General features: G+C 39.0%; 1 protein-coding gene across 1 annotated transcript in view; it reads left to right on the top strand.

Annotated features, from left to right (window-relative positions):
* The window catches only part of CDCP1 (CUB domain containing protein 1), a 43,892-nt gene extending 27,071 nt beyond the window's left edge, over positions 1-16,821 (top strand). Inside the window, exons 4-11 of the mRNA XM_089532467.1 lie at positions 907-1,260; positions 4,320-4,694; positions 6,719-6,949; positions 8,479-8,862; positions 10,757-11,122; positions 12,522-12,609; positions 15,767-15,769; positions 15,866-16,821. Of these exons, the coding sequence (XP_089388593.1) occupies positions 907-1,260; positions 4,320-4,694; positions 6,719-6,949; positions 8,479-8,862; positions 10,757-11,122; positions 12,522-12,609; positions 15,767-15,769; positions 15,866-16,310 (2,246 nt within the window). The 3' untranslated portion in view covers positions 16,311-16,821. The remainder of the gene's footprint in view (positions 1-906; positions 1,261-4,319; positions 4,695-6,718; positions 6,950-8,478; positions 8,863-10,756; positions 11,123-12,521; positions 12,610-15,766; positions 15,770-15,865) is intronic.
* Positions 16,822-23,767: the final 6,946 nt, after the last annotated feature.

Raw genomic sequence — 23,767 nt, 5'->3', positions numbered from 1 at the left:
AGAGATAAGAGAAGAAGATGCTCATAACCTAAGGGTCACAACTGGCCCAGGGGCCAGAGGTTTTTCTTCTTTGCTTTAAGTGCTCATTCACTATTTCAAAGTAGTGAAAGGAGAGCTGATGAAGGGTAACTAACTTGCTTGATCTCTTCCATTAATTTCATGCCTAGTGGCTTTTCATGTTCTGACCTAGCCCTCTACTTGTGTGGGTTTCATTAATGATTTCTAAATGCTTTGTTTGTCTAAGCAGGCAGTTACTAGATAGTCTTTACGTTTCCTCACTTTCTAGGTCAGCCTTTCCCAAGGCTGGTGTCCTTCTGATGTTGATGGGGCTTCAGTTCCCATTGGCCCCATCCAAAATGACCACTGGTCTGGAATATTTGGAATTTATTCCCAAACTCCTGGAAGGCACCATGACGAGGAAGGCTGATCTAAATCCAGCTAATTGAAACCGTTACCTTTATTTTTCTGTATGAAATGTATTAGGGACCAGCTCATAATTCAGTGTTCTGTTAGATATACAGCAACTACTTCTCAAGCCATAATGAAGGCAAAGACTCAGTAATGAATCACATGCCTTATTACATATGGTGAGCAATATTGTAAAATATGGAATTATACATTTAATCTTTTAACTCACCAGATTCAGTGCCTTCTGTATTCTTACCTTTCTATTGTAACTTCTTAAATATTTAACTAAAAACCATTGTTGCATTTTTACTAGGTGGCTGACCTGGATTAAAAGGTGTGTTTATGTATTTGTAGGGCATGCAGTTACAGAATGGCTATAGAAGAGCCAGATAGGATCATTGTAAATGAAAATGACATGAAAACTCAAATCGTTATAATCTAGATAGCTGTATGTGATTACGATCCTTTCTAATCTAATGTACACTTGTATTTTTCTAGATTGTATGTCAAGACAGTGCCCTTTTGGTGATGTCCTGCTTCAGCCTTCTGGATTGCCACGCCTTAACAAGACCTTTTTTTGGGAGGTTAAAGTTGACCAGTTTAGTGGCCTTGAGCTGAAGTTCTCTCCTTGGTTAAGACAAATTCTGCCTGGAGACACTTGCTCTGATCAAGTCCTTTATAACATTGGCTCCCGTCTTGCCACAACCAGAGTCAACATTGGAAACTTCTGCAGAAATGGTTCTGTGTCTCGAGTGAAGGTGCAGGGGGGAGTTATCTTGACTTTGCAGCTTCCTTGGGATTCCAAAGTCAGTGCCTCTGGCTTTAAGCTGGAAAGCAGATCTTCTATACAAAGTAAGTATATAGGTCCTTACCATTTGACTTCCATTGTCATATGTCCAAATTTTAGTTTGGTATAATAAAGGATATTGTATCTGAAAAAGTGCACTGGAGCCGGTGAAAGCTGGTGCAGAAATAGGTTAGTTTATTTTACAGGTGCCACAAAATGCCATCCTTCTTTTAATATTGAAACAGCTATCTCTGAAAAAAGATGCCCCAAGCTTGTTTTCTAATTACTGGTGGTAAAGAAACTATGTATTAGAGGAGGGTCTTCTGAAATGTGTGGGAAATATGCCACCCTACAGCTGTTGGTGATGTCACTAAACATAATAAGTGTTAGCTGCAGTTTCAAATAAAAAACGCTACCAAATCTAACAAATGAAGAGAATACACACATTTCATTACAGTGCTCTTGCCCAGAGATTCCTTCCCCTGGCCCTGAGGACTAAAGAAGAGGATTCAGACCCTGAGATTTATAAACTCTAAACAGACTGGGAGTATATGTAGAACATACCATTACATCTACTATTCCATGACATTTAGAAAAAGTGTTTTATTTCTGTTGAAAAAAAAGAAACTTAATTCAGTAGGTTAATACTCCGATTTTGGTTGTTTTTCAGAAATTTGATTCAAAACTCTAGCACATTAAAATCCTTGTCTCCAGTTTCAGAGTGAGCATTTACATATTTTTCAGTTTTAGATTACCTTGATTTCTTACTTGAACTTCTAAAAATATACAGCACGTCTTATAAAAGTTTTTTTTTAATGGCACTTAAAAAACAAACAAAGTTTGTCTCCTGTTCAGTTCTTTCAAATTAACAGTCACCAAACAATTATCCTGTTATGTTAATCATTTTCATCAAGCTGGCAATGGGCTTGTTGATTCCTTAACATATTTCTGGTGATCACCTTTGTTTAGTTTCATTTTGTATTGATTGCTATCTGTATAGATTGGATTTACAGTCAGCCCTCCATTTTTACAGGGGACCTGTTCCAGACCTCCCCTGCGAAAACAGACACTCACCTATATTCAAGCCCCATAGGCTAGAATGGGATACGTGCTAATAAGCGCACATGGGGCGCATGCCATGGGAATGCGCCCTGTTGAAAATAATGGAGGCCGGTCCTCTGTGAATATTCAAGACGGTGGACCTCAACTCAAGTCTGCGAGAAAGGAGGGACGCTTAATTTCAGTGGCACAATCTATTTACAAGACTGTAAAACAAGATTGAGGGACATTCGGCCCTCCAGATATTTTGGCCTATGAGTTCATTCATTCATTCATTTAGAGTATTTATATTTCACTCTTCTGCCACCTCATGACCATAAAGGATTGTGAGACTCATAATTCAAAACATCTGGAGAACCAGTGTTTCCTCATCTCTGTCATAAAAAATGGATCACTTTTACACCGATGCTGCTTATTCACAATAAAGAGGCCTAGTCCAAAAGCTCTCCTTAATTCATGTATTGGCCATACTTTTAGAAATGTCTTAGTACACTTTGTTGTTGTTGTGTGCCTTCAAGTCCTTTCCAATTTATGGCAACCCTAGGATGAACCTATAATGGTTTTTTCTTGGCAAGATTTGTTCCGAGGAGGTTTGCCATTGCATTCCTCTAAGGTTGAGAGTATGTGGGTTTCATGGCCAAGCTGGGAATTGAATGCTGGTCTCCAGAGTCATAGAAGATTTTCATACCTGGCATAAATGTGGCTGCAATGTGGCTTAGCTGTCTTGAAAAGGTGGAGGAAGTGCACATGTCTGAATGCCAGGCACACTTCCTCAATTGTCATGGAAATATGGCTCCCACTAGCGTCCCTGAATTGTCGCAAGGGGAGAGGATTTCCTATGAATGCAAAGTTTGCATTCATAGGAAATCCGCTCCCCAGGAACGATTCAGGGACGCAAAGGAAGGAGCCATGTTTCCATGACGATTGAAGAAGCATGCCTGATATTCAGACATGCGTGCTTCCTCCATCTTTGCAGGACGTTACGGTGAGGTTTGAGCCACGTTTATGCCAGGTATGAAAATCTTCATGGTCAACACTCAAACCACTTCACTATGCTGGCTGTCATCTCTTGGTAAACTACTACAGTCAAAGATAATTAACATTTGTGAGGGTTTTTTGATAGTTTATATATTTAAATGGTTTGAACTTTATGCTCGGTTACTGGCTTTTTAAGTTTCATATGCTGTGAATTTTTAACTATATTTTTTAAACTGTTGTTAAACAGTCCAAATTGTGGTATATAATTAAATATAGTACAACAACAGTAAGATCTCATTAGGCATGGGGAGATACCTACTAGTTCTACTAGTTAGATCTTGGGAGAAGCTAAGGCGCAGTACAGACCTCCCCAAAGGGTTGGCCTGCCGGTGGCCTAATTCCCTCTAGAGGGAAGCCACAGCCGCCAAACCGCGCGGCTTTCCTGCGGGGTAAAAGAAACCTGGAAAAACCGGGTTCTTTTTGCGCCACAGGGCAGACATCACGACTGCGCCAATGGTTCACTCATGATGTTAGCAATGCGTGACGGTGAGCGGATGCTGCACAGTGCTTACGTCACAATGGCGGCACCCGTATACACGGGATGCCACCATTGTGATGCCGCCACTCCATACTAGGGTTAACCTAATAACTTAACCCTAGTATCGCTGGGAGTACACCGCATTTGGGTGGTCTGTACCGTGCCTAAATTTCCTTTTTTCAATCAGTTGGATGGAGTGAAATTTGAAAACATGTTTATTTTACTAATGTAAAGTAAGTAATGTATTTTTTAAAGTAACAACTACTTTCAAGACATTCGTATTTAGAGCAACATTGCAGCCTTGGGGACAGTGGCTTCTAATGACTGCTAGGTTCTAAACTACCAGAAGCAGGCTAGGAAGAATGTCTACCCTGCAGAAAAATTCAAAATCCAAGAGATTCATAAGGTTAAAATTCATTAAGATACCACTTTGTGGTATTTTGGCTAAGACTGAGTCTAAGTAAGAGAAACAGAGAGATTTATTCTTCCATGTGCATACAGATTTTTCCCCTTTTATGTATTGTCTTGCTTTTCTTTTTGTTATAATAGGATTATGCATTATTGAATCCATGCTTCAAAATGAATCATCCACTATGCTGATGTCTGCCAACTATCCACTGGGGTTTCCAGAAGATGAACTCATGACATGGCAATTTGTCATTCCACACAACTTAAGAGCACACGTCTTCATCCGAAATTACACTAGACCAAATTGTGAACGGAAATTTGAGAAGCTTGAATACTTCTTACCTAAATTACAATCTAGCCATGAGGTTATAGTGTTAGGACTGGACAAGCCACAACCTACCAACATTCCTGGTAGTTTTAACCTTTCTCTTCAGGGTTGTGACCAATTTGACCGGAACCCAGGGGTCCTGAGTCTGCTTTTTGAAGTTGATGTTCGGTATGCTAAAAATGAAGACAGTAAGTAGCCACCTGCTGCTTTTCTGTGTTGCTTTTCTTTGGTGAACATTTTACATGTTTGAATCTGTTAAAACTCCCTCCTGAGCAATCCTACACTCTTTTATCATCGGCCATGTTATGTGGAACTAAGGGAGATTGTAATATCTGTAAGGGCCAAAAGTACCTCAATCCTACCCTGTAGCTTGGTGGACAAATTGTACACTGAAGGAAATTGTATGCAATCTTCTACTGAAGGCGAGTTTAAAAAATGTGAGCCACATTTCCTTACTCACCCATAAACTGGAGCATGGATCAGCAGGTATGACCAACAATCCAAAACCAGCTGATTAAGAAGTAATGTCTCCCCTCCCTACAATGCGCACGCACACACATCTGTTTCATCCAGGAGATGAAGCAAATGTGTGGACAAAATGTTATCTGTGGCAACAGCAGCAGCATCCCTGCCCCTGGTGTCACCCACAGGGGGCAGGGACCACCCTTCTTTCTCCTTATGAGGAGAAGAACAGGACAGCACAAGGGGGGAAGGACCCGACTGGATGTCACCTTCTTCCGAGTTGTCACCCATTGCAGTCCACACCTCCTGGGCAAAAGCACTGGTTGTACGGCTGTTTGGGAGCTAGAGGCTGGGGCCTTGGCTTACCGTCTCACATTTCTTTCATATTTTTTTTCAAATTGGTTTTTCAGGAACACTACCTGTTAATGCAGGCTGTAGAGAATATCCAGATTTTCTGATATGTTTATGACAATATCATGGAGGCGAAGGCTTTCATGGCCGGCATCCATAGTTTTTTGTGGGGTTTTTGGGCTATGTGGCCATGTTCTAGAAGAGTTTTCTTCCTGACGTTTTGCCAGCATCTGTGGCTGGCATCTTCAGAAAATTATGACAATATTTTCTGGGCTTCATCCCATCTGGGTCACCAGATGCATTTCTTTTTCTGTGAGGGATCTTTCAAGCCTAATACATTCAGAATGCAAAGAGGGTTGCCAAGTGGGATACAGGATGGCCATCCGGTAATTTTAATCCTGAACAGATTGTAGAGCAAGATAATGTAGCACAAAACTGCATCAAGCAGGACAGAGGTGACTGTTATTTCTTATTTTCCAAGCTGCAGCTATCCCTTCCCAACACAACAATTGCTTCATTGGTTGAGGGCAGGGCAGGGGGCCCAGAGGCTCCATCAACAAGAACACAGTTGAGTGCTCCACTCTCCTTTCCCCAGACTCACCACTAGAGTGGCAGGAACCATGTTGGGAGGAGATGGCAGCATCTGAAAGTTTGGAAGATAAGAGAGGATAGGTGCATTTGTACAGTTCGATAGAGTTTTATGATTCTAGTCCTGTTCCACCATCAGTTCTGGAGTAAATTTACAAGAACCACATTCCATATCTAACCCAGCAACCCTAAATGCAAATACCAGGTTGACTGTCCCTTATCCAGAGTCCCAAAATCTGAAACACTCCAATATTATCCACATGGGTGGCTGAGATAGTGACACCTTTGCTTTCTGATGGTTCAGCATAAGCAAACTTTGTTTCATACACAAAATTAGTTAACATTATGTATAAAATTACCTTCAGGCTATGTGTATAAGTTGTATATGAAATTAATTCTGTGTTTAGACTTGGATTCCATGTTTAAGATATCCCATTATGTATATTTAAATACAGGTATTCCAAAATCTGGGGAAAAAGTACAAAATACAAAACATGTCTGGTCCCAAACATTGTGGGTAGGGGATAGATTCTCTACCTGTATCTTGTTAAATTCAGATTGACCCATCAAACAGATAATCATTTTGTGAGATAGACAGGATTAGGTTGTAACTTGCTCTACCTTTGCCTGTTTGACAAGTTTCACAGCTTCAAATTCTATCATAGTGCACCAAATACTATGTACAATAAATTAATAAATGAATTCATCTGTAGATCTTGCTTACTCCAGGATCAACCACATTAACATATGTGCTGAGGTGCTGCAATTATTTTAAAATAATCCCCATGCCTTTTCCCCCCACCCTTTTCAGATGTAACCCTTACCATTGACCTAAGGAGAGAGAAACACATGAATCTTACTATTTATTCAAAGCCAACGAAGCCTGGGTCTCTTCTGAAACATGAACATGGATGCTTGATCTGTATTGATTCTAATAAAAACTGTAAACCTAATGTGACCTTAGAATCTGCCTTCAAATACTCAGTCACCTTTATGTGCCGAAATCTGGAGAATATCAGGATAATAGCTGAGAAATCTATAGGTATGAGCAAAATTATCAATATTTATTTACTGGAAAATGGGTGGAAGCACTTATATTGTTGTATGCTGGCTTGCATTTTCAAATGCTTTGTTGCTGTCGTTGTTGGGTATTTTTCATCTAATTTTGCTTACTTTGGTATTGGCAAAGTAGAAATAACACTGAGTGGCTTTCTCAGTGATGATGCTTCGTTTTGTGGAATACTCTCCAAACTTACATCCATTCAGATAGCATTTGCTTTGGTGGCGTTCAGGTGAAAACAGTCTCTTCCATGCCCCTGCCTTTACTAAAACATTTAAAGGAAGTAACTAGTGTGTGTGAGTGTGTGTGTGTACAGGTGTTTTCATGTCACCTATTGATTTATGATGATCCCATGAATTCCATAGGGTTTTCTTAGGCAAGGAATACTGAGTGGCAGTTTTGCCAGTTCCTTCCTCTGAAATGTAGCATACAGCATCCAGTGTTTGTTGGTGGTCTCCTATCCAAGTATTAAACTGGGGTTACCCTGCTTAGCATCCAAGATCAGATAGGTTCTGGTGCCTTTAGGGTATATCTGCCTTTAGTAACTTCTTTACCAACTGTTCGAATCTGTTTATTTGACAATATTCCACTGAATTTTTGAGGTGGCTGTTTCTCTTTTATTTTGTTGTTGTCTTAAATAGTGTTGTGGATCACCTCACTATGGTCAAAAGACAGGGTAAAAGTATTTCAAAGACTGTCAGCAACAGTGCTGATACTTTCAGCCTGGTTGGTGTTATCCTGTTTTGGAACTTGTTGCAGGTGTGTGTGATCTATTTACAAATTGAGCCCCAATTTTTTGGTGATGTTAATTACTAATTTCCTGTGTAGGACACACAATCTTGTGTGAACATTGGGACCTTTAGTTTGAGAAGGTAAACTTGAATTGTGGTGGCAAAAGATTGCAACGAGAAATTATTTGGTTCTTCAAGATGTCATTGTCCCTAAACTCACTGTATGTAATGTGGGACCAATAGGAGATGAGACCTTAGGGTTATAAATTACATCCTAGAAATATAATTGAAATTAGGATATTTGATAGTAATAGTAATAATATTGGCCTTCCTCACCAGTTTTTTTTTTTTTTTTTTGGCACATATTCTCGCCAAAATCCTTGGAAGACAATTGAAAGGTCTGGAATATGCTACATAAATGTTAGGTATTATAGTTCTAATGCATTAACATGCCGTCAGAAGAGACAGAGAACTTGCTTTTATTCTATCTAATATCTCGTGTTTGCACAAAAAGGTGCACGGGCAGAAACAGGCAAATTTCATCTTGTTTGATGAACTCTTAATAAAGCCATTTATAATCACAATCCTGAGAGTGCTTGGTGAAACTTCGTTCATCACACAAATAGTTTCATAAACTTTTGTGGGCTTAAAATGTAGTTTGCCATGTAGAAAATGTTGCTTTAGAGAACGTATCCAAAGGTCACAGAAGATTGGGTTTCTAATTACCTAGATATCTGGTTCTGAGTTTCTAACTGTGATTTGGTGTCTTTCTGATTGCAGTTTGTTGGAATTCAAGAAGTTGCCCCAAAGTCTTTCCTCTGGTTGTACCCCCATCTCTTACCCAGCTGCCAATCCTAATTGAGAGATTTACATGGAAACTCCAGGCTCCAGAAGATCTCAACATAGAAATCAGGTCTCCAACCCTGAAACTGAAACAACATATACCACAGAGAGAGCAGCTATGCCGGGGAAGTTATAACTATGCCATTAATGGCACCACCCCAGGGAAGATACTGAGCTTTGGCATCTTCTGTCCTGGGGGAGCCATTGAAAAAATTCAGATGAAAGACAATGTTACTATAACTCTTAAGACATATGGGAGCAAGTGGTTCAATGAGTCTCAGAAACAGGATCTTCAGCTGTTCTTCGTGCCAGCTATACAAGGTGAGTTTATTCTGTTTGATTGCATTTCTACAGTCAGAGAATTAAAGAAGTTTTAAATATATGCTATATCTCAGATCAGGAAATAGAAGTATGCGTTCCTGGACATTACTTCTTTAACGGAGGATTTGGTACCAGAAGCAGAATAACTTGGAAAGAATAAAGATAGGTTTCTGCACCACAAAAAAGAGCTTGTTTCAGCAAACTTTTCCCCCATCTCCAAAACTAAATATGCACACATGAAAGGAAACAGCCAGAGTCAGATAAGTGTTGCATAAATTAACAAAAACTATTTTCAATCTTCTTGAGACTATTTGAAGGCTTCTTCCAAAATGCTTTCAGGGATGACTCTTTTTCCCCAGCAGCTTCTACTTTTCTTACACTTCCTATTTTGGTGTTCAGACTTGCTGATCAATGCTTTTTAAAAAATATTTGGAGGTACCTAGTCAGACAGGCATTTCTGCTTTCCCATTTTCTCTCTGTTTTGCTGTTTACACATGCTCAGTAAGGGATTTTGGAGTCAACAGTTGTTTACCTGTTTGTAGGCTGGTACACATGGCTCAAGTTGGAAAAACTAGAGTAGAATCCCACTATTTCCCAATTCAAACCTGGTTTCTTGTAGTGTTTACTGCAGACATACTGCTGTAACCCAACACTAAAAGCTCTCCATCATCCTACCAGTGCCAAGTTTCTAAATACCTTCCAGCTATACAGAAGAGGAGGAAGAAAAGAGGTGGGTGGATGGGCATAAAAAGCCTTTAGAAAAAAGACTTTCACTATAAGAGGTTTTGTTAACTGAAGTATGCTTATAGATCAGTGATTCATAAACAGTGATATGAGATCCCCAGGATGGACCTGGGAGTTTCTCTGAGTGGGTGGGGTGAGACTTGGAGGCCCTGATCCCACCTCCTTTTCCTCTTCCCCAAACTTTTTAATGTGTAAAATGTACACATGCATTTAGGTAAATATTGAATTTACCTAAATAAAACTGTTCTAATTTTGAAAGATATTATTTCCATAAAAATGTTAAAATATGAATAGACGTAAATAAACACAATATTTTTATTCATGCACTACTTCAAGTGTAGGGGATGTCATCCAATGTAGATGTAAAAGAGGGACAAGGGTAAAAAGTTTGAATACCACTGCTGTCGATCATCAAGCCATAGGCTAGTCCCAACTAGAGTTAGATCTGTTGAATCAATGGGACTTACGTGAACATTGACTTGCTTTTTAGTATTTGGCTCAATACAATTGGATTTAAGCAAGACTGGATTAAGATAGTCGAAACCATGGAGCAGTTTCAAAAACAACCTCCATTCAGGAACAGGGATTACTTTGCTGCAGTAAAGTTACTGCACTAAAGATCCATGAGTTGTTTTACAATTCACCACCTTTCTTTCCCTAAACTAGTTACACAAGGAGACAGACCTTATGTAGAGTATACATAGAAGATCTCTAAATATTTTAGTGGAGTATAGTATCCTCACATCTATGAGCTTATTTGTGACAGCATGCTGTGTAGAGGTTCAAGTGTTGGACTATGACTCTGGAGACTAGGTTTGAATCCATATTCGGCCATGGAAACTTACTGGGTGACTTTGGGCAAGTCACACTCTCTCAGCCTCAGTGGAAGGCAAATACAAACCCTTCTCTGAATAAATCTTGCAAAAAAACCCCTATAGGATTGCCATAAGTCAGAAATGACTTGAAGACTCACAGTAACATCCTTGAGTTCTAATATAGTAAAGATTTTGCATAACTAATACTGTAGAATTTGCAAGTCTGAGGTTGTTGCTGGTCACTGAAATAGGTAAGTTATGCTTCTTTAACCAAAGTAAGAATTATGACTTGTGTTTTTGAAACCATTTCACATGTTCTTTTTGTGTCTTTACAGAAGAATGTATTTTCAGTCTGACTCCAGATCCAAAAGCCAAAGTTTATCTAGAGACTCCTAACTGGTTGGAAGGCTTGCCTTCTTTTATGTCAGTGTATTGGAACATTAGTATCCCAGGAAAACAAGTTGCGCAGCTAAATTTCCTAAGTGAACGGATGGGTGTAACTTGTGAAAAAGGCCGGGCTTATATCAATATTAGAGAACAGAATCTGAAGGCAGAAGAAACTGTGTGTCGTGAGGATCAGATACTGCCAAAGAGTTTAGAAATGCATGACCGCTTCTGGATGAACATCACTAACTGTAAACCTGCTGCCAGACAGCTGCTGAGTATGCATTTCATGGTGACACTTGTTCAGAAAAACACTGGTAAGTATCATGTTTTGTCTCTTGTTCCACCCAGCAAAGGTCTCTACAACTCCCCACTGAGGGAAGGAGCTCTGCAAATGTTAACCTTGCAGTTCCATATTCTTCCCAATGAACCCAGTGAGGTGGGTTGCACATGTGCTGTGGAGATGAACTCTGGGCAAAGCATAGTCTTCCAGATATGCAAATCCCAACATTTTGGATGATACATGTTTTCTAGACCTATTTCAACCCGGCTTCAGAGCAGGGTACAGAGATGAAACTGCTATGGGCACCTTAGTAGATTATCTTTGTGCATTGACAGGGGAAGTGAATCCCTGCTGGTGCTTTTGGACCTCTTGGTGGTATTTGATATCATCAAGCATGGAATGTGGGGAGTGGGTTGCAACTTGGGAATCGGGGGCCTTGTGTTTCAGTGGTTCTGGTATGTCTTTTAAGTAAATTCTAGAAGACAGTGCTTGCAGATACATTGATTGCCATTGTTGCTCTTGTTCATTTTGTATCTTTTGTCTGTATTGGTTTTGAATATTTTTGTTACATACATTGTTTATTACTTTTCAACAGAAATAGATAAAAATTAGTTATATTACCTTTTGCATTTTGGCTTTTCAATCTTATTTTTTCAGCAAAAATTTTCCATGTGGGAAATGTAATCCAAAAAAGTAATTTCTTAAAAGTTCTGATTTGAAGTCAGGGACCTGATACATAGGGGTGGGGTGTTACTGCCATCCATACGTTTTTATATATAGCCACCTTGAAACCCATCTTGAGGGAAAGATGAGATATAAATACAATAAATAAATATATTGTTGGCTTGCCAGCCCCATTATTTTTCACCTTTGCCTATGCTGGTTAGAGTTGCTGGGATGTACAGTCGAATCTGGAGGGCTGCTTGATTCCTACCCTTGGCATAAGACTTTGGTAAACAATATCAGAGAAAATGTGTTATATCTTCATGAAGGCTGCTGTAATGTTTGTCTGAAAAGGTGAAAACATAACTAGATTGAACCTGGGCCTTTTAAAGAAAAAATATATCATAAAACTACATAGTAGTTATTGTTTGTTCAAATACATTACCTCACTTGGCAGTCATTTAGGAAAGGAAAGGTATAGCAAAAGATGCTGATGATTCATATTTTCATTGCACACATATGCAAGAAAGTATGACTCAAATATGACTGTGCAACTACTGTATCTTTGTAAAGAAAAATTCTTGTGCAACACCATTCTTCAGTTGCAGAACTTGCAACACCCTCTCTCTCTCTCTCTCTCTCTCTCTTCCTCAGCCCCTTCTTCTCTCTTCCTTTCCACCATCTCATCAGAGAGTTGTAAACCATTAAAAGGACATTTACTGCCTTTTTTGATTGTATGTTATTGTCTCTTTTCATTTATCTTTTCACAGCACTGCCGGTTATAATAGGTGCCGTGGTTGGTGGGATAGCAGTCCTAGCTGCTATTGGGCTTGTCATATTCTGCAAGAAGAAAAAGAAGTAGGTCCACTTTATTTTCAAGGCATTCCTAAGCAAAATAAAATATACTTTTACTCCTTGCACCACCTGCCCAGAGGAAGCTCTGTGTTGTAACAGAGAGTAGCTGGCCAGAAACAAATGTGCCTGCCTTTCTGGACTGAATCTGAATCAAAGTTTGCACTGGCAATCTGTAGCAGCATTGATCACACACTAATTTTTATTGTTATTTATTTATTAAACATTTACATCCACTCCTATATCACATACAAATAAAATCAATATAAACAGATTAAAAGCAATAATAATAATAATGTAAATATATTACAGACCTATTGCTCACATTAATAAGTTAAAATAGGAAAAGTTAAAACAATTTAAAACTTCAGGCCAAGCATTATGGAGTAAATTAGGACTAAAGGCATTAGTAAACAGCCATATGTATTTGCAGCAGTATTCCCGTACCAGGTGTCACCTGGTGCGGGGGGAGGACTTCTGGGATGGCGCATGCTCCCTTTCCCCATACTACCCCCCATGTATGCTGGTCTGTTCCCTGGAGACGGAGCGTGTGGTGCATGGAGTGTGCGCAAGGGATGAAGCAGCATGCACATGGGGTATGGAGTGGTGCGTGCGGGGAAGGAGCATGGGTGGTGGTGGTGGGTTGACTGGATGTCATCCCCTCCTGTGGTGTCATCCGGTGTGTCCTCCCCCCACCCCACCCTACCCTACCCTGCAGTGACATTACTGTGTATTTGGCAACCAATGTGTGATCAATGCTGCTATGGATTCCTAATGTCGATTGCATCAAGAAGTTTCCACAACAGATAAAAGAAAACTCATAGTCTCAATGCTTGCAGTTTACACTGAATGCATGTTAAGTGCTGCACTTTGATGTAGAAGATCAGTTTGCATAGCCTAAGGTCTCCTTTCTAGCCCTGCCATCTATGAATTGTGATGTAACTTAGCTTGAAAAGAGTGTGTGAAGAGGGAACAATAGAAATAGGTATTTTGCCATTGTGTCTGAATGGTCCTATCTTGAGGAGGCCGTGAGTTAAAATAACACAGATCAGAGGGCCCATCTACACTTGGGGGAAAGTCTGAACAGTCTCCCCATCTGTTCTGCCCCACATGCATCCTGGAGCTGCCTTGCAACTGTTTTATCTGCAGCAGTTGTACTTGATGCTATTGCTGTGGTCCACCATCAGCTCTTGCCACCACTGCTTTTCCCATAGTTCCCAGAGCCAGGACAGACTGTTGCCTTGGCAGGGTCTGCCATTTACCCTGCTTGCTCAGAATAATGTTAAAATAAAGATTTTTTTGCTTGTGAGGTGCCTGGCACCTCATTGTAACCCTAAAGGCCACAGCCAGGAGTGGCATGGAGGAGGGAAAAACAACCTGGAATAACATGCTACTTCTGGCGACATGTTTTTGAGCTTACGATAAGGCTCCTAGCTCTAACAGGGGCAGGAACTGACTGAAAATGGTGGTGCCTGCCAAGTGATCTCACAGGTTCATATGAGGAGATATGATCTTTCAAATATGATCTTCCTAATGTTCCAGACTTGTTTCATTCAATATTGGCTCCATGTTCCCTTTCTCATGGTACATTTAAGGGATCATTTAATTGGTACATTTGAAATTCAAAAAAGGTTGCCAACTGAACATGGGTGATTTCCTTGGCAGTTCCACCACAGACTTGTTGACCCCCTGTTCGTGCAAGTTTCCCTTCCCCTTTATTGACATTTGAAATGGTCATGAGAACAACGCAGTTGGCTCTGTGCATCAGTGCCTAATCAGCATGCAATTGGAGCAGCAGACGTGCCCACATTTCCCAATTCTGTGCCTTCTAGCAGAAGTCACGTTGCAATGAACAGTTTGGACAGTGTCTTTCATGACCGTGGGTAGCCATTCTTCAGAAAGGACTAGGACTTTAGAAGTCTGAGTCACACTGGTTTTTGAGGTCTGTACATCTTGACCTTTTCATATTATGTGAACTGGGCAACAGAGAATAGTTACTTATGGAAACTTACATCAGAGGAAATGCTTAAATTAGCGTATGATCTGACACAGTAATTTGTTTTCAACTGGTGGCTATTTTCACACATTTTAGTTCTTGTGTGAAAATAGGGTGAGACTTCCAATGCTACCTCTCTGGCTGTGGAACCCTTTCCCAATCTGGGCCTTTCAGAGTCCAATCCATTACAGCAGTAGTTCCCAAACTGTGGGGCAGGATGCCCAGGGGGCACAAGGAGTGTGTGAGACTTGGAGTCCCTGATCACTTCTCCTCCTCTGCTTGAGGGCCCTTTGTGTTTCTGCCTGAGGGATGAGAAAGAGGAGAGCTATTTCTTTATATAATTTTAAAATAGGTATATACATGAATGTGTGAACAAAAATATGCACACTAAACAATTTTTTAAAAATCATATACTATATTGGGGGAGGTGTGACATCTGCATGTAGATGTAAAGGCAGTCACAAGGATAAAACATTTGAGAACCGTTGCATTACATTTAAGATAGGCAAAAGAATTTTTTCCTGCCAACTTTTCAGTTGAACTGGGTGCTTTATGAATGCTGCTGTCTTTATTAATACCAGTACAACTTGTGGAACCTACGAAACTACGCTTCCCCTGCCAGATACAATGAATCACTAGGTCTTAATTTAAAGCTCTAGCTTTGGATGCTTGTCTGGGGCAGCAAAACCAGTGGGTTTTTTTGCATACCTGGCAGGCTGCAGCAGACATTCATAGGAAATGTCAAATAAAATAGAAAGGCTTGACGGTGAGAGACAGTTTAGGATATACTTTATATGGAAGAAAGATATATTCATTCACCTTAAAAAGCCCTGATGGATTGATCAGCCAGTAACAGAACTTGACTAAATCTGTCCTCCGGCATTGAACAGATGAAGAGAGAGCTTGGAAAAACTGAGCTACAGGTCCGGGAATCCTGTAGCTTGCTTGGCCAGAAAAGGTGGGAAAATCTATACTGAGGATTACAGCTTTATTATTCATCTGAAGCAGTAGTCACTAATTCTGAAAAATGTCTTTATGTTGGTCGTAGCTTGGAGACAGAGTAGGTGGGAATCAAGGTTTAATAGTAAACAACCCGTTTCTGGTTGGTCAAAATAGACTGCAAGCTTCTGCATAGCAAAGTTTGATTGGTAAGCTTTGCAGATCCAGATCGTGAAATGGGAAATGTGTATGTGTGCATGTGTAAATGCAAAAGCAGCTGATTTTTAATGTTTCTTCTGCTGTCTCCCCCTCCCTTCTTTTCTCCAGCAAGAAAAAGGAAAGCTCCACCCCAATGGTGGGAGTGTATAATACCAATATCAACACCCAGTTACCCGTGCGACAGGGCAAGTTCAAGAAGGATAGGAAAAACAATGACTCTCATGTCTATGCGGTCATTGATGAATCCATGGTTTATGGGCACCTGCTGGACAAATCTACAATACCAGAAACTGCAGCGGTAGGGGTGTACCAGCCCTTTTCCGGGCCCACGAGTACTACTCCCCCTTCCCCTCCTCCACTGAGGAAAGCATCCAAAGTGCCCGAAATGGAGGAGTCTTCATTCATGATAATGACTGACAACGAAAACTATGCCTTTACACGCCGTTCACCAGGGGAACTCCAGGGCAATGGTGATGTGAATGTGAGTGGCAATGGAAATGTGGGTAGCGAGCCCTTGCTTGAAAGCAATGAACAGGGAAATTCAGCAGAGTAACCTCTATGCCAGTGACTTCTCAGGTTCAAAGAAGATATCAAGTCTTGACACTTGAATCTGTGTATGTGTTTAAAAGGAAAATGCCTCTGAAACCAATATTTTCTACTTTTCATGTGAGGGTTGTTTTTTTTTTAAACAACAGTGGTTGCAGCTCTTTTCAGTTTTTTAAATGAAATTTCAGACCATAAATTGCCTTAGCATGTTTCATGGGAATGTAAATTTTGACTATGGAAGGGAACAGCAAAGATGCATTTCCAGTCTTTGATTAAGAACAGACTTTAAAAAAAAAAAAATTAAAGGCAGGAGACCAGATATTGGAACATTGTCAAAAACACCTATTGATTCCTATCTACCTTGGAAGAGATAAGGTCTCATCGAGATGAAGATTTTTAACTTTGCTACAGAATGAATACTTGTCCCAAATAACAGCATATCTTGAAGACAGCTCTCCTAACCAAAGCTCTGCCAAATGAACATTAGTTTTTATTATTTATGAGGTTTTATTTCTCACTTTATGTCCAGGTTACAGACATCTTCACAACTAAAAAAAAATGGTTTTGCTGTTTGTAAGGAAATATTCAACTTATCTCAATTTTCTGTCAGTTCTGCCGTATATGTACAATTGTAACTGCATTTTTTAAATTTCCATTTATATGGAAAGGATATTGTGAATTTTTATTGATTATTGTTTTTTTTTAAATGTTGAGGTAATGCCAAGGATGTAATGCAAAGAAATGTATTACTCCAGCATTAAAACGTGCCCACATAAGGAGTGGGTTGTCATATGTTTGATTGTCAACCTGTAGTGTCATATTAGTATCAAATGTGTGTTAATTGTGGCAAAAAAACCTCAGTGTCCTATGAACATCAACCGCACTATTCCTCAGACAGTATAGCTCTCCAATGATACTCATCAACCTCAAAGTCTAGCCTAGCGTGAAGGATAATGGGAGTAGTAGTATCTTTGTCCTGTTCTATAGATGTGAGAAAGTTACATTGCAAAAATAAGACCACTTTGTGCTTATGATGAAATAGTTGTTATATGCATGCCCTCAGATCCAGAAACGCTGTTAAAGAAAGCAACAGTTTTATTTGTATGGGTTACAAATAGCCATCACAGCCAAAATGGTCACAAGTCAGTCTGTGTATTCAAGCACTTCATTCTGGAGTATATGCATGTCACTGATGGCTACTGGGTCCCATGTTAGTGGGGCAAAGAGTCCATTCCAAGTTTTGGCTAGTTTTAAAGGAATTGTCCAAGTTGTTGAACCTTAGGAATTAAAATCTTCAGTGCATATACTTGCCCCACTGACATGGGGGCTATCAGCTGCCACTGATGGATATTGTGGAATATGCTCTGTTTTCCACTAAATGCACAGCATCCACTCAACCATTTGGCTGGTTTATTGTGAATAAAACCCTGGAATAATGATAATATGATAACATCTTTTATTAGCCTTCTAGCAATTTTTTTTATCTTGAAGACATATACTTACCAATTGTCATACAAATTTTTCACTCAAAATTATTCAGCACCTTACATTTTGTGGCAAAGCATGTTCACTGGAGCTTTCTGGAGGCTTCTTGAAATCAGCGTTTCCTAACTCTACATAAGCATATTGCCTGAGAAGCTCTTGCATAATTTCAGTGGCTCTTAAGCACAGAGTTTTTGTGTGGTTTTTACAAGCAGAATTTTAATCCGTCACAGAATCTAGAATGACTAGAACCCAAAGGTGTGGGATGATACTCAGTATATGTTATGGGCATACAAATACCTCCCTCTTTTCAGAAGCAGCCCTCTCCATGTTGCCTAGGCAGCTGATCTTCGAAACTCAGGGAAATATCAGTAATGATTTCTGGCTTGCATTAAGCTGACAAAGCAAAATAGAGCAATGCTATGGCACTCAAACGAGTGCTTGCACAGCTGTATTAATTTGCATAACCCAATTAGCATTACATTTCAGACTTTTAAATGCATATTATATTGAAGCTTTTAGCAAAGTTTACATTGTTTACATTAATATTTCAGATTTTTATAAAATTAATGCTCCCTGAATCTCTTTACCAGTGCTGTCTGTGGGGGGGGGGGGGGGGAGAGGTATTTCTGAACTCTGATATTACTTGTGCTCTGTGCAGTTGCCCCTCTTCAGTTAAACAGAAGTCAGATATGGACTGGATATGCTTGGGTGCAGTCTTAAAGGGTTGTTTCAGTTATGTTTGCAAGGCAAAATCTATCTTGAGACTGATGTTTCAGGTTGACCCCTGTGGCACCCCTGTCAGTAGATTTTAGCCGGAACTTTAAAGGAGCTATTCAGTGTGCTAAACCTATTCTGGAGACAGGGATCAGTACTCTGAATACGTTCTGTAAGTTTAGACTAAAACACAGAGAGCATTCCCTGTCCCACTGTCCTGGGAAGTACCAGCAGCCATTGGTAAACACTAGACCACTGCATGAGTCTGTGCTGAATGGAGTTTTGTTTCAGGCAACCTCAGAAAAGAAAAGAAGAAGAAGAAGAAGAAGAAACAGTAGCAGACGTTCACTACTATTAAACGTGTGTGTGTGAACTGTAAAATTTGTATCAGGAAGTTGGGGCTGTGTTTTATGAAAATGTAAAAAGACACTACATTGGGTATTATCTTTCTTGAATTTCATGGAACATCATTTCCTAGCAATATCACAGCTTTCCAAATGCATGTTGTTTCTCAGCAATAAGATGACATTGCCTTTTGGGTAATAGGGCTGTTTCTGTAGCTTTCATGCATGCAGACCATCGTGCAATACAGTCTTCATTCAAATTACTGGATTGTAATCTCTTTTAACAGAATTATTCCCATCTAACGTCTTACCTGGTTATTATTTTCTGCTCTGATCATTTCTGTTCTGCTAATTTATTCAGTGTATATATATTTTTCTTTCATTTTTTTAAAAAAACAAGATATAAAGTATTGCCTTAATGTAGACATAGCTGTTGTAAATATTTGTGAGATTGTGTATGACTGAAATCCTCAATGTAGTCGTAGAAGAATGTACATTTCTTATGTTACTCTGACCTAAGTGTAATATAGTTGATACATGTGTTCTTTATAATGAAATAAATGATGTTTGCCATCATAATCACTTGTCTTGATTGTGAGTCCCCTTTTAAATTCTGGTTATTTATTAGCATTTCAGCTAATTACACAGTAATTGTGGGACTGATTTCAGGTTGTTGTGAGTTGGCTGATGACAAGTAGGACACACAGGAAACCTGTTGGATCTTCCTTGCTAATATGAGTGTTCCTACTCAAAGTTCCATCCATCCCATTGTTCTCTTTTTCTTCCCCTTCTAGTTTTCCAGTTCTCAGGGATAATGGGAGGTATAGTCCAACATGTGAAGGGCCACAAATTCTCCAACCCTAACATAGGTCAGCTATTGATTATGGACAATTGTCTCTGGTCACAGAAACTCAGGCATTCTTTCTACAGGAACCAAGATGAACTTCCTTCAGAATTTCTTCTAGTATCACCTAGTATGAGGGAACAAATGTTCTCAAAGGATGTCTTCAGCTTCCATCACTTCAAAAAAGAATGAATTTCCAGAATCATCTTTCTATTCCTTGTGGTAAATTGTTAAGTCTTGAAGTAGAGGTATTCCTTTTTGTCGTTCTTCCCAGATGAAGTATGAAGGAGGACAGGCTACTATAGCTGAGATATGTTCCAATCAGGAAACCCAAGCCCAAAGTCCAGCTGCTTGTGTTGGAATCAGTTGATGTTTCAAAGCATAGCAGTCTTCAGAAGAAATCCTACATGCTCCATTGATCTGGGCATTCCCAAGGTATCTATACTGAAAAGTTAGCTTTTGTGTCAGTCCAAGGTTTATTCTTATGTTTCTATCCAGGTTTACTAGTGATACCAGCCATAAAACCCTCTGTGGTCTTCTGAGAGAAGAAGGAAGGGAATATCTGACTTTTGACATGCCTCTGGAACACCAGACTGGTGTCTGGAACACCAACAATTTAAGATACGCAGATAATACCATTTTGTAGTTTAGGGGGTGCATCTACACTGGAGAAGTAATGCAGTTTGACATCACATTAACTGCCATGGCTCCATCCCATAGAATCCTGGGATTTGTAGTTTTGTGAGGCATCAACATTCTCTGGTGGAGAAGGCTAAAGACCTTGTAAAACTACAGATTCTAGGACTCCTTAGGCTGGAGCTACTGCATTTAAAGTGGTGTCAAACTGCATTATTTCCACATACTGTATATTTGGCAGTATAGACAGCACATTTAAAACTTAGGATAAAACTATTGCAGGTTCACTCCCGTTTGGTTGGAGTGCAACGTGTAAGGAGCTGAACTGAAAAACTGATCCCAACTTGTCTTCACTCCACCCTTCTCATAAACTATACCAAGTTACCTTCTCCCTCCCCTGTGTAACATTTTCAGTTTTAGGGATGACAAATTTTAATCTCATCATTTGCAACAACAACACACAGCTTCAACATCTCATTGTCAATAGTTATGTACTAGTCTGCTTTTATATTATTATGATCTAATATTTTATATTATTATGATCTATTATTATGACACACACATCTCAAAAGAATTATTATGATCTATTATTATGACACACACATCTCAAAAGAACTAGGCTAAGCCAGACAGACTCAATAAAACCCTTGCTGTTTAACCACTCAACTTAGTACTAAAGCAATAAAGCAATAAAAACATCCAGAACATCACCTTTCCAATTGAAGTTCCCACCCCTGACTGGAATGGTTGAGTTCTGCCCTGTGTGAGGGATGAAACATTTTAATTCTTGCATACTCATGTGGAGAGAACAGTAATTATATTTCCCATCCTTTAGGGACGAAAATAATTATGAGAGCAACTGACATCCCAAATAGTGGCAATGACAGCAGCAGTGCCAATGGCAGCAAGGTTCAGGCTGGTACCATCTCAGTTTGCATGCCATGAGAGGAGGAAGAACAAGTGGCAGCCTCCATCGTCATAGTTGCTGCTGTGCTTGCTTTTTAAAATTAATGCTTGAAATAAGGAGGGAAAATGCCAGACATTTCAAAAACAACAGCAAAATGTTGGAACGTAGATAACTAAATATGGCTGCACTGCTGAAGTGGGACAGTTAAGGGGTATATTCTAGTTTATATAGTAAATTGTCTGCACCCACTTTTACAGCAAAATAGCAGACACTGTGCAGCAAGATTAGAAAATGTATGAAAACTCTTATGACAAAAATAAATACAGAACATACATATAACTTAATCTGCTGCTGCCCCACAATTATTTTCTATTTTGCTAAGCAGCTGTTAGACTAGTTTGGTTCACAAACACTATTTCATCTTTGTACTTTGATTGCAAATTACTTTTCACTCTGAAAGCAGTATTGCCTCAAGTAGATTTTTAAGTTTTGATAACTGACTCCCTTTATCTCAGAAGAACATGAAGCTATTTAAAGCTCCCTATGTAGTTCTACCAGTGTGTGCGTATTTAAAACAACCTCATTAGAATTTTTAGAAAACCTAAGAGAACTTGGTAGATTTATTTCTGATGTAAATTAAGAGAGGCAGTTTAGTGACACTTTTCTTAAATGAAACCTGTTTAGATATTGGATAATTAGAATGCCTATATAGGAATGGGGAAAGAATAGTTAGGATAAAGCATAGCAATTAAACACCCTGGAAAAGCAACTTTTGTCTCTGTCCTTTATTTTCTTTAAGCTAATGAGAGCTTGTGAAATTGTGCTTACAATATGCAAAAATTGTAAAATGCTGAACTGTGCTTACAATATGCAAAAAATTGCAGTACTGTATTTCTTTAATGAGAATAAACCATTAGTGAGTATGGCATCTAATTTAGTCCCTTTATACACTATCAGAAGGTAAGATAAATGGTTTATTCTCTACTTCTTGCCTTTACCACAAAAGGGAGATTGTCACAGTGGTTACATCATATGTACCCATCTATCAAATTATTATTCAGTTCGCTGCAAGGCTGCAAACAGAACTGACTTATTTTTGTAAGAGAAGCACTTCTTAGTTCTGACTCTGTGTTCAACTGGCTGTAAGAGATAAAATAAGCATGTTTGTCAAATACCTGCTGCAAATTCATTTATATGATAGTATCAGTATCAGTATTTATTTATTTCAGTTAATGACCAGTAGGAAAAAAAGGAACAAGATAGAATAGACAAAACACAACGTTATGCATTAGAATACAATATTAAGTATAGAATTTAAAACAACACTAACTATAAAATATTTGTATTACAGTAATTAAAAAACAATAAGGCATTGTGCTGCCACACAAAAGCTAGGAACCTCGGTGGTAATCTCAGGAAAATGGCCAGTCAAAATTAATCCATATAAAACCCTTGAGTTCTCCCTGTTATACTTTGCAAATTGGATTAATAAAATGACATTGAAGGTCACGGTAGAAAGAACACTACAATAAAACATGCCCCACAATTTCTACTTTCTGAGTCTCACAAGGACATATGCATTCACAATATGGTACATTATTATTTCTTTCCTTCAATACTGTCAATTTAGCCAGGGCAAATGCTTTCCTGTATTTTGGAGCAGTTAATCAGCAGGGAAAAAAGCCCAGCCTCTGTCTCTAAAAGCTGAAAAAATTGAAGCTGCACCTATGTGATTTTCCAACTCGGTATCCCAAATATGCTGATGCATATTTTCTTTAGCTTTGTTTTATAACCCGTCAGAAGAACGGCATTTTATGAGAATCCTAGACTTCGGACTTTCTCATCTACTGTCTTTCCCCACTTTGACTGAAATGTATTACTAGGGGTTGGAGTGGGTTTAAAATAACATTTTAAACCAAGAATTTAATTTATATATCTGACAGACACTGAGCATAAGCTTGAAAGGCTGAGACTACTTCTCAAAAAAAAATGTTTGAACAGATTCCAGAGCCACAAAATTGCTAAACACATGCACTTGTGCTGCATATAACATTTGTATTAAAATCTTAGTATTAGAATGCTTGAATTGCTGAGGGTACATGCTGGATTCCCTTAACATAAAAAAAATGTTTTACTGGTAACTGAATTATAAGTCTGTTGTGCATTTGTTATGGCACAGGACACTTGAATTCTCCATAAACCTATAGATTGAAAAATTATTCCCAAATATTTATAAAATTTGTCCCATTCAATTGGATGTCCACTAATTTCCCAATGATGTTTACAGTATTTCTGAGTAAAAACTAAAACTTTAGATTGATCATAATTAATTGCCAACTGTTCAGTATTGCTATAGACGTCTAGAGCTCTTAATAGACATCTCAAACCTACACATGACAATGACAGAAGTACTGCAACGTCTGCATAGAACAGAATGAATATGGCTGTTCCTGGCAATTTATGTGGATGGGAATTATTTTCAGAAAGTGTCTCAACTAAGGAATTAATATAATTATTGAACAGGGTAGGGACAA

The sequence above is a fragment of the Sceloporus occidentalis genome, unplaced genomic scaffold (genome assembly GCF_023333645.1).
Source record: "Sceloporus occidentalis isolate IW3139 unplaced genomic scaffold, rSceOcc1.0.p SCAF_7, whole genome shotgun sequence".
Taxonomy (NCBI): Eukaryota; Metazoa; Chordata; class Lepidosauria; order Squamata; family Phrynosomatidae; genus Sceloporus; species Sceloporus occidentalis.
This window is presented reverse-complemented; position numbering and strand designations above follow the sequence as displayed.